This window comes from Myotis nattereri (genome assembly GCF_964212035.1).
Source record: "Myotis nattereri genome assembly, chromosome: 9".
In the NCBI taxonomy this organism is placed as follows: domain Eukaryota; kingdom Metazoa; phylum Chordata; class Mammalia; order Chiroptera; family Vespertilionidae; genus Myotis; species Myotis nattereri.
The window spans coordinates 45,588,401-45,607,248 of record NC_138084.1 but is presented as its reverse complement, the minus strand read 5'-3'; the positions used below and the strand labels follow the sequence as shown (position 1 = coordinate 45,607,248).

The window sequence follows — 18,848 nt, the reverse complement described above, 5'->3', positions numbered from 1 at the left end:
CTGGGGCTGTGAATGTGTCCAGGCGAGCGCCAGGTGTTGGTAAATTTGGAGGAAGCTGGGAAGGTAGTTAATGAGGCAAGAATGAAAGGGGGGGAGGGAAGGAAGAGAGAAAAGAGAAAAAAAAAAAATAGCCGAAGAAAGCGGTTCTGCGTCTTGGAGGCGGCAGGGGTAGCGTCTGCTCCGCGGCCCCAGGACGCCGCCTGGCGGCGGGAGGCGGCATTGCTCCGGCCCGGTGCGCTTGCCTGCTTAGCCCACAGGCTGTCCAGCCTGGGCTCTGGCCTGGGCACCACCGGACCCTCCCTCCGAAGGGGAACGACAGGAGAGGGACTGGGGAAACCGGCATCCTGAACAGCCCTCCCTGTACAAAGACCTTTGCCATCCCATGTATCACCCTCCCCTTCTCAGACCGAGAAACGGATGCCCAGAGCAAGCCTGCATGTCCTTGTCTTCTCATAGTCCAGTGGTTCTCAACCTTCCTGATGCCGCGACCCTTTAATACAGTTCCTCATGTTGTGGTGACCTCCAACCATAACATTATTTTCGTGGCTACTTCATAACTGTAATGTTGCTACTGTTATGAATCGTAATGTAAATATCTGATATGCAGGATGTATTTTCATTGTTACAAATTGAACATAATTAAAGCATAGTGATTAATCACAAAAACAATATGTAATTGTACATGTGTTTTCCGATGGTCTTAGGCGACCCCTGTGAAAGGGTCGTTCGACCCCCCCAAAAGGGTCGCGACTCACAGGTTGAGAACCGCTGTATAGTCCGTCATCTCACCGGGCATCCGAGTAGACGTGGGAGAAGAACATGGGATGTGGACATGCGCGCTCTGGGCTGAGCAGCCCCATTGCCTATCTCCGAGCCTTGGTCTTCTCATCTGTGCGATGGGGGCAGTGACAGTACCTATCGCACAGGGTTGCCGGGAGGAGCAAATGCGATCCTGTTAGGTGAACGATGGTTATCACAATGGTATCCCCAGGCACAGTGGGAAAGGAGTCATAATGTAATAACTACTTTTGCGGAGATAAACCAGTTTTGGGCTCCTAATCTTTACCCCCCTCCCCCCCGCCCCCCCGCCCCGCCCCCGGCCTCCGCCCCGACCCCCTTCGCCCTCATCTCGGTCCCTCCCCATCTCCGTGTGTCTGTCCTGGCTTCTCCCGGCGCAGTGTCGTTCAGGCTCGGTCTCCGGGCGTCTCTCCCTCTCGCTGTCCCCGCCCCGCTCTGCCCCTCTCGGCCGGGTCCCTCGGCGTCTCCGGTCCTGCCAACCCCTTCCCTTCCTGCCCGCAGTGCGGGTCGCAGCCCGAGAGGCACAAAGCGGCGGCCGGGCCGCGCTGGCTGGACACGCCCTCGGCCGCGCTCCGGCGGCACCTAATTCGAGCCAGACTCCGGGCGAATCCCGGTCGGTGCGGGGCGGGAGGTGACGCCCGCCGCGCGCGGCCTCCCGGGGCCCGGCCCTCCCCCTTCGTCATTTGCATAGAACGTCCCGCGTCCCCGCCGCGGCTCAGCCCCGCGCCGCCCTAACCCGCGCCCCGCTCTCCCCGATTGCAGGCGCCCGGCGCGAGGACCGGCGGCGGCGCGGCCGTGAGCGGCGCAGCTTCGGCGCGGCTCCTCCCGGTGCGACCCCCGCGCGCCCGCCGCGCGACGATGAGGGCGCGGCCGCAGGTTTGCGAGGCGCTGCTCTTCGCCCTGGCGCTGCAGACCGGCGTGTGCTATGGCATCAAGTGGCTGTAAGTGGGGACCCCGCGTCCACGCGGACGGGCTCCGGGACAGGCGGCTGGGGGTAGTGGGAGCCGTAAGGGGCCCCATGAATGGGAGAGGTTGGCTTGGGACTCGTGGGCAAGTCACTCTCCTTAAGCCTCCTTTCCCTTCTCTGCAAATACTGCCCTTCACTGCGGGAGGGCTCTGAAGCGGGAGAGAGACAGGGCGCGGGGCGGGGGGCTGGGGGGGGGGGTGAGGGAATGACCCGGTCCTGGGAAGCTGCGATTTGCGCAGGACCTCCCCCGGGGCAGATGGAAAAGACAGCGTGGGCCGGGGACACAGTCCAGAGGGTCCGTGCCCTGCACGTGGGGCCCCGCCCTGTTGGTTTCCTTGTCAGCCTCCTGACCCCATTGGGGGTCCTCAGACAGCCCTGGCCCTCCACCTGAGTGACTGGGGGAGAGGAAGCATCTGTACCTCACTTAGATCAGATGAGAAGCGGCTCTTGAAGGAACCTCGTAAACTGTCAGATGCTGTGCACATGAAGGGCATCCCTTTAGGTAGAAGTGATTAAGTGGGGGGAGGTAGGTGGGGGAGAGGTGCCCTTCCAGCCAGCAGAAGGGAGTGCCTGCTCTGTGCAGGCTGTGGGCCCTGCAGGGTGGAGAGAGGAGTGCAGCCCAGCCCCGTCCTGGAGGAGCTGCGCTTTGGACTGGAAAAGATAAGCCCAGGCCGTAAATAACTCCAAGTGCCTTGGGGAGAGCAGGGGGTGCTGTGGGGGCCCAGGCGGGGGACCACCTGGTGGGGGACACACATTTGAGGCCCTGGAGAGATTTTTCAGGTGTGCTAGGCTGGCCCGAGAGGCTCTGGGGGTGCAGGTGGGGACAGTGGGAAGGCTGCATTTTGAGTGGAGAGGTCCCCTGAGTGGTGGGAGAGTCCAGGACAGGACACAGTCTGGAGTTTGGGGGGGCGCGGGGGCGGGGAGCCATGCGGCTAAGACAGGCAGGGGACAGATTGTGGGGGCTGTGGAGGGGGGAGGCTGTGTGGAAGGTTCTTGGATTAGCTGGAGGCTAGGCGATAGTGGCCAGGCCACCAGCAAATAGTCTTGAGGTCACCAGCCCTGCTCCTCTTGGGGTTGAGCTGCCAATTAATTGGTGATTCAAGAGGGGAACCCCCTCTTCCTGCGTTTCTTGTTTGTAAGAAGCCTGGACGCAGTGGCCTCCCGGCTGCTCCTGATTAGTTTTGTGAGAAATCAGCAACCCTCCTTCTACTGCCAGTGCCTGGCACTGTCCCAGCGGGTGTCTGTCTCTGATCAGGGAGTCCACGCCTCCTCACCCACCACCACCACCATTTTACAGAGACGTAAACTGAGGTACAGAGAGGGAAAGGGTTTGCTAATGAGCCAAGCAGCGGCAGGCTGAACTAAGTTTGCTCCTATCGCGTTGTGGGGGACACTGCTATCCTTCCCGTGCTACCGTGGGCTCTGAGAAGTGTGTGGCTTGCATAGCCCCCACGCTGGCATGAGGGTGGGAAGGGCCTGGAACAGACAGCTAGCTAAGCCTAACATCCATGCTGTCCCCACTACATAGCTCAGGCTGCCACAAAAATGGCTACAGCTCAGTGTCTGCCCTAAGGACCTCCTAGCCCAGTGATGGCGAACCTTTTGAGCTCAGCGTGTCAGCATTTTGAAAAACCCTAACTTAGCTCTGGTGCCGTGTCACATATAGAAATTTTTTGATATTTGCAACCATAGTAAAACAAGGATTTATATTTTTGATATTTATTTTATATATTTAAATGCCATTTAGCAAAGAAAAATCAACCCAAAAAATGAGTTCGCGTGTCACCTCTGACATGCGTGTCATAGGTTCGCCATCACTGTCCTAGCCTCTTGGAGGAGGTGGACATGTAAGAAAACAAACCACGTTGACTTTGGGCTGTGCTCCAGTTAGGCCCACCTCGGGCAGGTGACTTGTGGGCTGGGCTTTGAAGGATAGATAGGATTTTATGGTCAAGGATGGAATGCAAAGCAGGCACCCTGGCCAGGGGGAACAGCAGGACAGAAGCGTAGAGGCAGGACCGTGTGTACGTGGGGAAACAGGGAAACGAGGAATTAAAGGAGCCTACTAGTAAGTCCCAGACAGTGTTCCAAGAGCTTTAGTCAGGAGGTAGGTGATAGTCTTATCACTACCGTTTTCCAAACGAGGGAGCGAAGGTACAGAAAGGTTAAGTAACTGACCCGAGGTCACACAGCTAATTAATCGTGGCTTTGGGATCGGAACCCAAGCAGATGTGCTCCATGAAGCCAAACCTCTTAACAGCGGTCAGACTCTTGCTGGAGCTGAAGATAGAGGGGGAAGCAGGAGAAGGAGTGGAGTTTAAGAATAACAACAAGTGTGTGTGTGCTGCTGACTCTTGAACAACACGGGTTTGAACTGTGCAGTTCCACTTACACGTGGATTTTTATTTTTTCCCAGTGAATGACTACTGTTTTCCATCCGCAGTTGAGAATCCACGCATGTGGAGGGCCAACTGGATGCATTGATTTACACCATTTTAAAAATGGGACTTGAGCATCTATGGATTTTGGTATCCACAGGGGTCCTGGAATCAATCCCCCGTGGATACTGAGGGACAACTTAAGTTTTGGGGGAGTCGAAACTTATATGCGGATTTCTGACGGCACATGGGGCGGACGGGGGAGGTTGGTACCCCTAACCCCCAAGTTGTTCAAAGGCCAACTGCATATGACCTCGCTACAAACCAGACACAGTGCTCAGTGCTGTGTGTATATTGTTTCATTTACATCTCCCAACCAGCGTATGAGGGGGGCTCTGCTATCACCCCCATTAGACAGAAGAGGACATGGCGGCACAGGGAGTGTCTAGCTCACAGGCTGTCCCAGCTGGTCAGCAGCAGAGGCGGGATTTGGAGTTAGGCTGTCTGCCCTGTGGCCTGTTGGTCTCAGGCAGTCACCGGACAGCTGGGAACAGGGAAGTGTACAGGGCAGGTGGAGGCTGAGGACTCATCCAGGAAGACTCAGCTGTCCTGGGGGTGCCCTGGGGGGCGGGCGGTGGGGGAGGGGGCTGCTACCCTGGGGTTTGGAAAGTGAGCTAAAGATGAAAGGGCCATTTGACACAGGAACTGAAACCAGATGTGGCGGAGTGACCTGGAATGCCCACCTGTTGGGCACCTGGGACTCAGCCTGAGTTTCCTGGTGGGATGAAGGGTAAGGGGGAGGGGGACAGAGCCTGGAAGCTTGTGGAAGCAGCTGACCAGAGAAAACTTGAGGTGCCCCTCTACTACCTCACCTCCCACCTAAGTCAGGTGCTAGGAGAGTCTCAGACCGGCAAGTGTGGGGGGACCCAGGTGGGCTGTCCGCCCCCTTCTCTGGCTGTCCCGGGTGGGGGTCAGGGGAGGTGGCTCCAGCCTCCTGTGAACCCCTGGGGCTGTCAGGTTGGCTGGGAGGGCCCATAACGGCCACCCCCCTCCGTGGGCAGCCTCAAGCCTGCCACTCACTCAGGGGCCGAGCCTCTCAGGAAGGGGCCCCCGGGGTCTCCAGAAGGCACGGAGCTGCTGCAGCAATGGGGGACCTGGATCCCCGCCTGAGCTCTGCCAGCTCACCAGCACAAGCCAGGCCTCCCTGGGCCTCAGATTCATCTCCCAAGTGGGAGTGAGAACGCCTACCCTGGGGTCTGGGAGGCCTGGGTTCTAGCTTGGCTCTGGCTCTGCCTCTGTGGGCTGTGTACAGGTCTGGGCAGGCCCTGCCCTCCTCGGGGCCTCATTGTCCCCACTTACACAATGAGACAGGGACATGTTGGGTGAGCAGCTGAGCCGAAACGGAAACCCAGGTCTCTGCCCCCCAGACATTCCCAGGAGAACCCCAACTCCCGAAAGAAAAGACCAGGCTCCTCCCCCCCTTCCCCCCCCCCCCCCCAGCAGCACCCTTGGCACAGGCCTTGCTGTGAACTCTCTGTTCCCTCCTGTCCTCTCTCCCACCCTCTCCCCCATGCCCCCACCCCCAGACGAAGCAAAATGTTTTCAATTAGGGGTCTGCTGCAGTGAGGCAAGCGGGTAGAGATGTCCAGACGGGTAACTCCCCCGCCTCCCGCCCTAATCCTTGATTACCTCCCCAAGGGGGACTTAGTTAGATACGGTCATTACCGCTAATTACCAGATGACCGAGTCTCCCTCCTTGGGAGTGGAATCCACTGCCTCCCACCTCCTGATCTCCCAGCCTGCACACTCCCGTGGGCGGTCCTCCCCTCCACACCTCCCGGACCTCTCTGTCCCAGCCACTCTCCCCAGCAGCTCCAAGCCTCCATCCTGTGCCTACCCGGGGCCTCTGGACCACTTCTTAGGTGTCCACCACCCGCCTGGGCAGTCTGCGCCTTGCATGGGGGCATTCTCACTGCGGTGTCCCTCATAGCACCTTCTCTCAGCATCAGCTGGGGAGGAGGATGCTTGGTGAGCGGCCCAGGGTCCCCAGGCACCAGGGTTCCCCGGAAATACAGAGCACATGCCCTAGGGAGCCACAGCGCTCACCATTCAGGGATTGCCGGAACTGAGCTCCCCGGGAAAGGCTGGGCTCATGTTACCCCACTTGTTGGCCTGAGCAGGAGTGCAGGGAGAAGACCTGGAGGGAGGCAGCCTGGTGGCTTGAGCGCCCACTGCATGGTTGGTACTGTACCGGGTTTTCTGGTCTATCCCATGTGATCCTACCCACTAGGAAACAGAAAGCTGACTCCGAGGGGAAAAGAGAAGGCTGGGCGAGGGGAAGTGCAGAGCAGCTCAGGACAGCTGAGCGTGGATGGCTCCCAGCCCAGCAGAAAGGGGACTCCGGAAGGGGAGGCCAGGCCTGCAGGAGGATGGTGTCAGGGGGAGGCCGAGCACACAGGCACTGGGTGTCTGCAGTGTCCTCCTCTGTACAAAGCGGGGAGCGGCAATAATCTCGTCCCCGCCCACCCCTCTGGGTGTTGTGAGAACGAGATGAGGGATATCGGCAGAGCTCTGCGACTGGGGCCCTGTGTGGACAGTGTCTGCGAGGCGGAGGTGGAGGGGGTCATGCTGAGGGATGGTCTCTGCCTCTGTGTGGCCACACCTCACCCAGTACAGGCTGCAGGGACGTAGACCACAGGTTCCCCAGCTTTGGCGAACCTCAGCGGCTCAGAAGGCCAGGTAGGAGCAGACAGTTCAGGGGAGACCCAGAAACCGTGCCTGAGGTCTGGTCTGCGTGCTGGCGCTGGCATCCAGGTGCACCACACACCTCCTTGCTCATGGTTTGGAGGTGGGGATTCTGTGCTGAGTTACTGAGGGCAGGGGCTAGTCTACGTGAATCCCTTCAAGGCTGTGGGGTCCCTCCAGCCTGCGCTTAGAGGAGGTGCTGCCCGGGGGAGTCTGCTCCTCAGAGAAGGCCCGGGAGCAAGGCAGATCCAGGATGGACCCTTGGTCCTGGGGTCTTAGAATCCCAGTGCCCAGGGACAGGATCTGGGAAGCTCTTAGGTCCTATCTCATCGGCAGGGTTCGTAGAGACCCCCTAGGCCAGTGTTTCCCAAAGCACGGATGAGTTCAGCACTCCTTGCAGGGTGTAGTGCTCAGTAGGCCAGGAGTGAAACAGAACCAAGCCTGCTGCTTCGCTGCAGCCTTTCACAGGGACAGAGTATGTCGGGTTTCCTAGCTATGCCTGAACACGGGTCCCTTTTTTCAGCGTCTCTCTGAACTGGGACCCATTCTGGGAAATATATGTGTCGGTGCAGACACCGAGGCCCAGAGAGACAGGGATTTTTCTCAGCTCACACAGCAAGTTAACGGCTAAGTCCATTTTATCACAACATGAGTGGCTCTTTGCTCCTCGAATAGCAAGCAACCCCTTGCATGTGTGTGGGACTTTACAGCCTAGTCAATGAGTTTAATGATTAGATGAAGCAATGATGGAAAGCTCTTAGCTCATGTTCTGCACTTAGTAAATGCTTAATTCCTACTGTGTGTTATGATGATGATCATAAAAATTAGCACTTCGCACGGTGTCTGGCACACTGTGAGTGCTCCATGCGGAATGAATGTTAAGTAAGGAGGAGTTAATTCATAGCTGTGAGAGAACTAAATAAAGGCAATGGATGTGAGTACCTTTCAAACTGTAAAATGGTTTATTGCTAGTGGACTTATAATAAAGCTTAGGTAGGATGGAGGTCGTGATCCTATGTTATAAATGAGAGCCTGAAGCCCAGAAAAGGGTCAATGATGTGCCCAAGGTCACAGGGGGAGGAAGGAGGAGGGGCCATACTTCTGCTGGGGACTGGGCTTTGCCTCTTGGTTTCCTGGCTCTTTCTGGCAAAGGCTCCAGAGCCCATGGAGGAGAGGGTGGGGCCAGAAGGACAAACGGGTGGAAGCTATGTGGCCCCTCACGCCCTGTCTTTCCTTTCACCGTTGTGACCTCTTGGTGGTGCACAGGGCGCTGTCCAAGACGCCCGCAGCCCTGGCTCTGAACCAGACGCAGCACTGCAAGCAGCTGGAGGGCCTGGTGTCCGCGCAGGTGCAGCTGTGCCGCAGCAACCTGGAGCTCATGCACACCGTCGTGCAGGCCGCCCGCGAGGTCATGAAGGCCTGCCGCAGGGCCTTCGCGGACATGCGCTGGAACTGCTCTTCCATCGAGCTGGCCCCCAACTACCTGCTTGACCTGGAGAGAGGTAGGGAGCCGGCAGGGGCTGCCAGGGCCTGCGGAATGCATGCAGGTTGGGATGGGTGAATTCAGGCAGAAGTATATGTGTTTAGATAGGTGGGTGAATTCATGGGCGGATGGATGGATGGCTATGTGATGGGTGGATGAGTGAGCAGATGGATGATAGACGGATGCACAGAAGGTTAGAGGTGTGGATGGATGGATGGGTGGATGAATTAATCATAGATGTGGGTACTGAGGCATGAACTGATGAATGAATAAACACAGTGAGTGAATAGACCAGCGCAGAGGAGCCTGAATGGCAGCACAAATGCTCATTGTACCCCAGCGCACAGATGAAGGGAAGGATGATGCCAGGAAGGCTCTTGGAGGGTAAGGGGAGTACGGGACGAGAATGTGATGGAGCCCACCCTCGGGGCAGACTGCTGTTCACAGGTAACACTAGCCCAGGCCGACGGAAGTTGCTGCGAGATGCACAAAGTGCTGTGTGGGCTAAAGAACATCTGTGGAGAGGACTTCCTGGAGGAGGTGGCTTCTCGGGTGGATCTGGGGAGTGTGTGTACAACAGAGAGACTTTCTATGGGCAGAAATGCCCTAATGGATCTAGTCTGCTCTGCGCGGTAACAGCCAATGTTTGTGCGGCACTTGACAAGGCTTCCTTTCTTCCCAAAGTAGTTGAACTCTAGAGCCAGTCTGAGGTAGGTATTCTCAGCCTCATTCCAGAGCGAAGGAAACGGAGGCTTGAGAAGAGGAGATGTTTTCTAGTAAAGAGATGGAGCCAGGGCTTGGGCCCAAGGCCAAGCCACCCTGCCGCGGAAGCACACTGGCCTCCATTTGCTAGGGCTGCAGTCACGAAGTACCACAGACGAGGGCAAGGGGTTGCTCAAACAGCAGACATGTGCTGTCTCACGGCTCTGGAGGCTGGGAGTCTGAGATCAAGGCATAGGCAGGGCTGTGCTCTCTCTGAAGGAGCCGGGGAAGGGGCTTCCTGCTTCTTAGCTTCAGGTGGTAGCTGGGCGCCCTCATGCTCCCTTGGCTTATAGCTGCATCTCTCTAATCTCCGCCTGTCACATGGCCTTTTCCCTCTATGTGTCTCTGATTCCAAAACTCCCTCTTCCTCTAAGGACACCAGTCATGGCATTAGGGTCCACCTTGATCTAGTATGACCTCGTCTTAGCTCAGTTACACCTGCAGAGATCCTATTGCTAAATAAGGTCAAGTTCACAGGTACAAAGGGTTAGTACTTGAGCAGATCTTTTGGGGGAAACATTTCAACCCACAGTGGGCTCTTTGAATGCTCATGTTGCCCATCAGATCATGAGCTCTTTGCAGAGCTCAGGGGCAGGGCTTTCATCTCCCTAAAGCAGCCCTAACGCTGCGTGGAGGGCAGGCAGGGGCAGGTACAGGTGCATGAGTGTGTGGAAGTGAGGGTGTGCTTATGTGCGTGGGGGGCGGGGCTCCGCTGTCCTGTGTGAGTGTATGTGTGTGTGAGTGTATGTGTGTGTGTGTGAGTGTGTGTGTGTGAGTGTGTGTGTGAGTATGAGTGTGCATGTCAGCTAGTGTGTGTGTGGGAGGATGTAGGGGTGACAGATTAGTGGCCCAAGCTCTGTCCTCCATCTGCTCCACCCTGCTTGCAGCCCCTCACCGCACCTGACCTCACAAGAGCAGATGAGGGCCCAGGAAGAGGCCTTCAGGCCTAGGCTGGGTGCTATCCCTCGGTTACCCCACATGGCTGACATGCACCTTCCCACAGGGACCCGGGAGTCCGCCTTCGTGTATGCGCTGTCAGCAGCCACCATCAGCCACGCCATCGCCCGGGCCTGCACCTCCGGCGACCTGCCTGGCTGCTCCTGCGGCCCTGTCCCAGGTGAGCCACCCGGGCCCGGGAACCGCTGGGGAGGATGTGCGGACAACCTCAGCTACGGGCTCCTCATGGGGGCCAAGTTTTCCGATGCTCCTATGAAGGTGAAAAAAACAGGATCCCAAGCCAATAAACTGATGCGTCTACACAACAGTGAAGTGGGGAGACAGGTAACCACCCACCCCACCCACCCCAGATGGTTGTGCTTGTGCCAGTCGGCCAGAAAAGGCCACCCAGTGTGCCCCGATGGAAGGGTGGCGGGGGGGATGGGTCCTGATACACCCACACTGATGGGCTCCCGTCCTCCCCCAGCTCTTCCCTCTCCAGCTGTGCGGGGCTTGCCTGGCTCCTTCTCCAGGGGGTCCACTGGGATTTGGGTTGGAGAATGTTGGCGGAGAAGAAGAGGCACTGAGCTAGGAGTCAGGAGCTCTGAGTTCACACCTTGGCTCTGGCAATCAACTCTGTATGCAAGTCACTTCCTGTCTGGCCTCAGTTGTTCCCATCTATACAATGGGGGGTTTGGTGCTCCTGAGTCCCTATGGGCCGTCTTCTCAGGCTCTGCCTCTGGGGCTCTGGGCCCACACTGGGTGTGGAAGGAGGCCTGGAGAGGGCTGTGGGGCAATGAGCTTTAGCTTAAGGAATTGCCTCTTGGGATCTAATGGGAACTCCCTCCTGGTTCCAAAACCCACCCTAACCTCCAAAACAGTGTTCCCCAACTCTGTTATCAGTTTTTCCTTAATTCCTCACCTCATTCCACAAACGATTGGGGGAGTGAATGAATGGGCCTTTTTATTTGTTAAAAATTAAAAAAACACACCTTTATGCCAACCTGTGTGCCAGACACCGTGTTGGGTGCCTGGTGAGTGTTCTCCCCTGCGGTCCACAGTCCACCTGTGAGGAGGTACTGCTGTCTCTTCCTGCAGCCGGAGAACAGGCCCGGAGGGGCAGGGTGCGGCTGCAGATGGCATCTCATGACCTCCTCCCTGCAGCTCTGTGAGGCCCATTTTCAGAGGCACCAAGTGAGGCACAAAGAGCTGAGGGGGCTCAACCCAGGGCACAGGGCGCAACGGAGCCCAGGTCTGTGGGACTCCAAGACCCGAGGCTCCCTGTCCTCACCTCCCTGTCTCACTGGTCTTCCTCGTGTGAGCATTCTAGGGTGTTCACGCCACCTTTGGACATTTGGGGAAACTGAAGGCAAGTCACACTGTGAGTTTGTAGCAGAGCCTGGCCAGGGACCCAGGACTCTAGCCTCCCAACCTGGGGGGGCCTGCCCTCCATCCTTGGAAATTCAGCGGGAGCCCCTCACCCAGCCCCCAGTCTAAAAACCCAGCCCCATTCTCACCCATGGCCAGGCCCAAAGCCCATGCAGCCAAGGGCACAGCCATCGCCCCCTTCATGCAGTCCAAACAGGGTCCTCAGCCAGGGGCATGTCGGACTTCACCCTGGCACGATGCTAAGAGCTGTCCCCTCTGGGGCCATCGGCAAACAGGAGTGGTCCCGGCCTTAAGCCCAGGGCCTGTGAGGGCCAATGGCATCTCAGGTGCAGCGTGTTCAGGGCCAGCACACAGCTGAGCTGGGGACATAGCTTACCTTGCCCTGAGGTACGGTGGGGCCTTGACTTACGAGTGTCCCGACTAACGAGTTTTTTGGGATACCAGCTGTTGGCCAATTTTTTGCATTGAGTTGACAGAGTAATTTGAGTTAACGAGCTCCTTAACGAGCTCCTTAAGGAGCTCGGTTTCCGAACGAATGAAACTCGTAAGTCAAGGCCCCACTGTACTTTCGAAAGTACCTCCCGCCTCTGGAGGCTGAGCGTGTCCTGCAGGGGCTCATTCACTTCATCCATGAGCTCGCTCTCCACAGGCTTCCCTGAGCCAAGTCCAGATTGTGTACCCAGCGGACCCCCTCCGTCCCCACTTCCAGGCACGGCGAGGCGGAAGGAGCCCTGGGGCCTTGGCCGGTGCCCTCACTCGCTCACCGAGTGATTCTGGGCAAGTCCCTGCCCACTCCGAGCCTCGGTTTCCCCATCTTGGTGATGCAGCGGGTGGGCGTAGGGGACCTCTCAGCCTTGTAGCTGTCTGCACAGGGCAGGCAGGAGGGCCGGCCTGGCACCCGGATCCGAGTCCTGTGTGCACAGCAGCGGGAGTTAAAGGGCAGAATGGAAAGGGTCTGATTCATGCCCCTCAGGTTCACCTGGGGGACTGAGGCCCAGGGAAGATGGTGGAGCAGAGCCACTTTCAAAGCCGGTCCAGGGCCTCCCCAAGCCCCAAAGCCCAAGCCTCCGCCCTCCACCAGATTATTACTTAGATGGATTTTTCAAAACCAATGTTGCTTTAAATTGTATAGTTCACAGCACCCGTTCATGTATGTCATTTCATTGCATTCTCATGACTAAGCAAGGTGACGGTTCCATGTTGACTCTGTACATAGGAAGACAGAGACGCCAGTGGTGACGAGGCTTCCTGAGGGTCACCTGGCAGGAGCACCAGCAGTGGAAGGGAAAGATCAGCCAGGCCAGGGAACCCCCATGCACTCACCTCCTGCTCCCCTCCCTCCCTCCCTCCCTCCCTCCCTCCCTCCCTCCCTCCTTCTTTCCCTCCCTCCTTCCCTTCTTTTTCTTTCCCCATTTTTCCCCCCAGCTCTTAGTAAAACCAGTTTTGTGTGAGAGAAAAAGCGTGGACAGTTAAAAGCCATGGCTTTTGGAATCGCCCTCAGACCTGGGTTCAAATCCCAGCTTCAAGGTTTCCTGGCTGTGCAGCCTTGTGCCTGAGGCTTAGCCTGTCTGGCCTTCATTTCCTCTTTTTACTGTGGGGGGAATAATGAGACCTCTGAGCAGGGCTGTGGTGCTGATTAAGCCCTAGCATGTGTTAGATAGAGCATTTGGCGCAGTAGGTTGTATAACTGGCATCCACTATCCTGAAATGCCACCGTCCTCCTGCCCCTCCCAGCTGCCCCCCAGTTTAGAGGGGGAACTGAGGACCTACAACACCCCCAGCTTTAGATAAAAAAGCCCTATCACTTGGGGTCCAGAGCAGGCAGGCGATGACTCCCTGAGAGCACCCAGCATGGGGCGGGGGGTTGGGGGAGTGGGGCGCAGGGTCCCAGGGCAGGCCAGGGAGGGGCCCTGACCACCCAGCCCAACGCCCTCCCTGTCCGCAGGCTCTGCGTGCGTCTCTGGAAATGAAGTGTAAATGCCATGGGGTGTCTGGCTCCTGCTCCATCCGCACCTGCTGGAAGGGGCTGCAGGAGCTTCGGGACGTGGCCGCTGACCTGAAGACCCGCTACCTGTCGGCCACCAAGGTAGTGCACCGACCCATGGGCACCCGCAAGCACTTGGTGCCCAAGGACTTGGACATTCGGCCTGTGAAGGACTCGGAGCTCGTCTATCTGCAGAGCTCACCTGACTTCTGCATGAAGAACGAGAAGGTGGGCTCCCACGGGACGCAAGACAGGTAAGGGCCCACCGCTACCCCGCTACCCCGGCAGGAAAGGGTCAGACACACTACAGCGACGTTACACATGCCCCATCCCAGCTCAGGGCCAGGCACACAGTCCGGCCAGCTGGCATTGAGGGGATGGAGTCTCTGCCCAGTCGGGGGAGGTGGCCCAGGAATGCTGAGTGGAGGTGCCACCTGGCAGAGCTTCTGGGAATGGCTGTTGTGCTCCTCGCCAAGGCAGGGGCCCCTCAGGGATGGAGGTTAGTGAGAGGCCCCCGCCCCACCTTCCTTCTGGCTGGGGAGACAGATGGGAAGAGACACTGACAGGTGCTAGGCTCAGTCAATGTTTGCCAGATGAATAAGTGAAAGTTAAATGTCATACAACTGGCTCACTGGACAAATGCGGGCCTGCGGCACAAGGGCAGGTGGGAGCAGTGGCCAGCCCACAGCGACGTGGGAAGTCTGCACAGAGTGGAGGCAGAACTGGGCGGCCATGCTCCAGAGGGGCAGCAGGAGAGCGAGGTCTGCCTGCATCCAGTGGGGAGAGAGTGGTCCTGTGTCCCCCCACATGCATGCACCCACCCCCTGGGCCCCAGCTCTCTCCCCCTGGACCCCAGTGTCAGAGCTGGGGCTGAGGTCCCTACAGCTGGCCCCATCCTGGCTGCTAAAGCCGGCTCAGGACAGGAGAGAGGGAGGGAGCCGACGAGGACTGCAGACCTACTGTGTGCCTGGCAGAGCTGGTGGGGAGCAGCATTTCCCTGGATAGCTCTGGAGGAAGCCAGCCCTGAGAAGCTGTAATAGAGACAGTTCCACACTCCTCTTCATTTGGGAAACTTTCTGGCGATTCACAAGGCACGGGAACACATTAAAGGCTCCGAGGAATCCCACAGTAAAGGACCTGTCTAAGCTGTGCTTCCCAGAGGTGTTTGGCTGTGGAACTCTTTTATTAAGGAGCCCCTAATAGCATTCCACAAAATGAGTGTTCTGCAGGGTTAAAAGAATATTGAACCAGAGTGAGGGTGTCTGAGAATGTGTTTGGCACATAGTTGGTGCCCAGCCAGCATTTGCTTCCTCCGCAGCCCACGTTCCTGTCTCCAGGAGAGGGGGGCTGGCTTGGGGGGCTCTGTCTTCACAGGCCAGGGCAGCAGGCTCTGTGAGGAGGCCCAGGCTCCCATCTGGAGGCCAGATTGAGGGGGTCGGGCAGAGGGAAGATGGAACTGGGTCAGGCCAGGGAGACAGGAAGGAGTGAGGCAGTCAGTCCGGGTGGGTCTGCTAATGGGGTGGGGAAAGGAGGATTCTAGAACCAAGAGGGGCTGGGGGAAGCCCATCAAAGACCCCAGAGCAAAGACAGGGTCTCCCTGCATCCATGGGGGTTGCGGAGGGGGGGAGATTGTGTGTGTGTGTGTTGGGAAAGGATAGTTTGCACCCTGACTCTGCAGCTTCCTGGCTGTTGGACCTTGAGCAAAGCCCTTCACTTATCTGAGGCTCAGTCTTGTCTTCTGGGCAGTGGGGTCACTACCACAGACCTGGGAGGGTTGCTGAGCGCTCTCTATCATACTGACGGAGCAGCTCCTCTGTGCTAGGTAGTGTCAGTCCCATGGAAGGCTCATGAACGGTAGTCTCCACTCTCCTCTTCCCACCCCCCAGGCTTCCAGGCCTCTTCTTTCCCAGCCTCCTGTACTCTACCCCTAGGATTTGCCCCCGAACTACTAATAAGGAGGCCCATCGCACGGCACCAGCTGCCTTCCCTGCTTTCTCAGAATGCCACCCCCAACCCAGGTTTCCTGCCAGGCTCAACGCTCAGCATTCTTTTGGGGATGGGCCTTTGCAGACATCTGTACTGGGCAGTGTTTTCTGCAGTAACAAACAGCCCCAATATCTCAGTAGCTTACAACACAGACACTCCTCACACTTGTTCCATGAGGCTGGGGAGGTGGAGAGACATCACATTGTGACAAAGGGAAGCCCAGGAATGAGGGGAGCCCAAAGGGGCCCTAATCCAGTTTGGGCATCAAGGAAGACTTCCTGGAGGAGGAAAATGTAGGCTTTACTTGGTTAGGGGATTTGGGGTGCAGGGGGTGGATGTAAATGAGCCTTTTTAACTGTAAAAGGCATGTGCGCAGGCGGTACCTCTCCAGAAGCTGGCCCCCTCGCTGGGAAGACGCCCTCTGCAAGTCCCACCTGGCGAACTGAGGCCTCTTCTGCAGTCAGTATGCCCAACCCCAGCCTTCTGGTCATATTTCTTCCAGAGGCCCCTGCACCCCTGAAGCCTGGCCCCTCGCAGCCTGTGCCACGTGTCCCTGGGAGCCAGGTGTCCCAGGAGTCTTCCCTGGACCAGACCTTTTCCCAGGCCCCTCCCTCCTGAATTCCCCCTCCAGGCACCATCGCTCACTCTGTCTGGCTCTGTCTGGCTCGGAGGTAGGAGGCCACGTTTTCAGAGACCCAGAATAAAATGAACTCTGCCCCCTTCCTACCACCCTAAGGCTGCGGGGACCAATGGTGTTGAGTGACTAAACAAAGCCCAGAAAGGTTCAGTGACTTGCCTGAAGTCACACAGCCAGTATGGGTGGAGCTGGGGTTGATCCCAGGGTATCTGGCTCTGGGGCACCTGTTCTTCCTGCTGTTCCCTTCCTGCCTCTGCCCTTCCTTCACTGAGCCTGCTTCCATCTGTAAAATGGCATCGTAATTCCCCCAACCCAAGGACCCTGTATGCCTCCAGCTAGATAAAATCCCAGAGAAAGGCGCCTGGCACAGAAGGGGGCCAACGGGTGGCAGACCTTCTTTCTCCGTGAACAGTGTGCCAGCCGCTCACTGTGCACATCCAGTGCCATTTCGTCTGTTTCAGAATTTTTCCTGGGAATCTAAAAGTAAAAGCCATCTTTACATTCGTTACATTATAACTCAAGATTAAGTATGAAGATAAGATTATTCGAGTGATTTGAGGCTCCTTTGAGTATTCACAAGTGGAAGAAACAGGAAAAAAGACACCTCCATGAAATAGAACACCCCCATCATTTTGATAAATTAGAAATACAGGGAAAAGTGAGAAGTACCCTTGGGGAAGAGGGTTATTGAATATTCATTCCCAAAGATCAAGACACCTACGGGACCGAGCCTGTGGCCGCGGTGGGGGAGGCTGCGGGCTGCCTGGCTGGGCTGGGGCTGAGGTGACAGAAGTGCTCTCCTCCCCTCCAGGCAATGCAACAAGACATCCCACGGCAGTGACAGCTGCGACCTCATGTGCTGTGGACGCGGCTACAACCCCTACACAGACCGCGTGGTCGAGCGGTGCCACTGCAAGTACCACTGGTGCTGCTACGTCACCTGCCGCAGGTGTGAGCGCACGGTGGAGCGCTATGTCTGCAAGTGAGGCCTGCGCTGCCCTGTGGGAGCTCCTGGGGACCCCCAGAGGCCCGCCGAGGGGCCTGGAGGCACCGCGTGGATCTGTGCCTGTGACTTCCAAATGCCAGGCATTGGAGGCGGTTTGTGCTTCCACTTGGAAGCCACCAGGAACAGAAGGAGGGCCGGGACATCAAAGGGAACTGACAAGATTAAAAATAACCTGGCAGCCCGCGGCCCTGGAGTGCCCACTTGCTGCCTTCCAGGCTGGTCTAAGGAGCCAGGGGCATGGGATTGGCAAGACTGGTATGGACTTGACCTTTTGCAGCCAGATCACCAGCCGCCCAGGAGGGAAGGAAGGGGGTGCCGCCTGCCCTCACAGCGTGTTCTGTGGGCCCAGCCCCCGAGACCCCAGCCCCCCAGGGTCGAGCCTGCTGGGCCCACCACATGGAACCACTAGCTTGGGTTGTAAATGTTTTTCTGTTTTGTTTGTTTTCTTCCTCTGGGATGTGGGAGCTACAGAAATATTTATAAAACATAGCTTTTCCTTTGGGGTGGCTTGCCTCAATTCCTCTTTATATATTTTATATATATAAATATATATATATAATGATCTATATTTTAAACAAGCTTTTTAAACAGCTGTATGAAATAAATGCTGAGAGAACCCCAGCCCTCCCCTGCAGTCTCTGGCCTCCTCAAGAGAGCTCAGAAAATCCTGGCGCTGGCCCCGGCTCTCCGGTTTCCAGGCAAGGCGGCTTCTGATTGATGTCCACCCCCCCATCTGCGTCGGCTCTGAGGCTCTGGCCCTAGTCTCCCTAGAAGATCTCCTGGTCAAGGGCGAGGACAGACGTCTTGAAACATAAACCCAGCTGGCAGGTCCTTTGTTCCTCAGGGACACACACGCAGACGCACACAGCCTGGCCTTGTCGTCAGACCTGCTAAGCGCGCTTCAAGGGAAAACCCAGCTCGGGGGGAGCCGGGGCGCCGACTCGGGTTCCAGCTAACCCTGTGGTTTCTCTGTGTGACCGAGGGGAAGCCGTTCCCCTCCTTGGGCCTCAGTTTCCTCATTTGTAGAACGGGGTAGTAGAGGCTGAGGTTGTGGCGGGGAAAGGCCCCCCGTGGAGAGAGAGGCAGTGGGATCCCTGCCGTGTTCCCTCAGGACTTGGTCTCTTTATGGCTGTGGGGTGTGAGGACGAGGAGGTCCCGGAAGGACTGCCGGGGTTTGGCCGAGCGCTGGGAGGAATGCTGAGACGGGGTGGAGGCTCAGACTGGGACAGGCGGCCATGGCGGTGTCCATTCGGCCCCACATGGAAATGCTGAACGATGGGCAGATGTTCTGGGGAGAGGCTGGGGCGAGATGCACACGGGGGCATCAGCGCTCAGGGGCGGGACAGAGAGGCAAGCACCCCAAGGCCTGAGCCCGGCACTTCCACTCGGAGGTCGGGGAGATGAAGAAGGAAAGAGGCACAGAGACAGAAGTAGCAGCCAGGGAGATGGGAGAACCCCCGGGGTCCCAGCTACATGCAGGTGAAGACGGGGCCTCGGTGCACACAGCGCTGCCTCTCTAGCTTCAGCTTCACTGCCTGTCGGGGGGTCGGCCCTGAGCACAAGGGGAGAGGGTCCTGGGCCTGGCCCGTGGCAGGTCCCCCAAGTGGAAGCCGTTAGCAGTCACCTGCATCGTGGCCTGGCTGTGGGGACCACAGGAGACAGCAGATGTAAGGAGAATCTATAAACTGACTTTCTGTGCGCGTGGGAGGAGGCGAAGGTGAGACACGACCCGGAAAGGTGGGAGCACAGTGCAGCTTGGAGCCTGGGCGGGACTCGG

At 57.6% G+C, this 18,848-nt stretch overlaps 1 protein-coding gene across 2 annotated transcripts; it reads left to right on the top strand.

Annotated features, from left to right (window-relative positions):
- Positions 1-1,656: 1,656 nt before the first annotated feature.
- WNT11 (Wnt family member 11) lies at positions 1,657-17,571 on the top strand (the record flags this gene model as incomplete). 2 transcript variants are annotated; one of them, XM_081098835.1, is made up of 5 exons in its annotated part: positions 1,657-1,739; positions 8,155-8,390; positions 10,137-10,414; positions 13,404-13,696; positions 16,877-17,571. In XM_081098835.1, 5 exons carry the CDS (start codon positions 1,657-1,659, stop codon positions 17,049-17,051), a joined length of 1,065 nt encoding a protein of 354 aa, XP_080954961.1. In that variant the 3' UTR covers positions 17,052-17,571. The 2 variants fall into 2 exon arrangements, with proteins under 2 accessions (XP_080954961.1, XP_080954962.1); XM_081098836.1 differs by lacking the exon at positions 1,657-1,739 and having other exon boundaries at positions 10,137-10,250.
- Between the last annotated feature and the right edge of the window lie 1,277 nt (positions 17,572-18,848).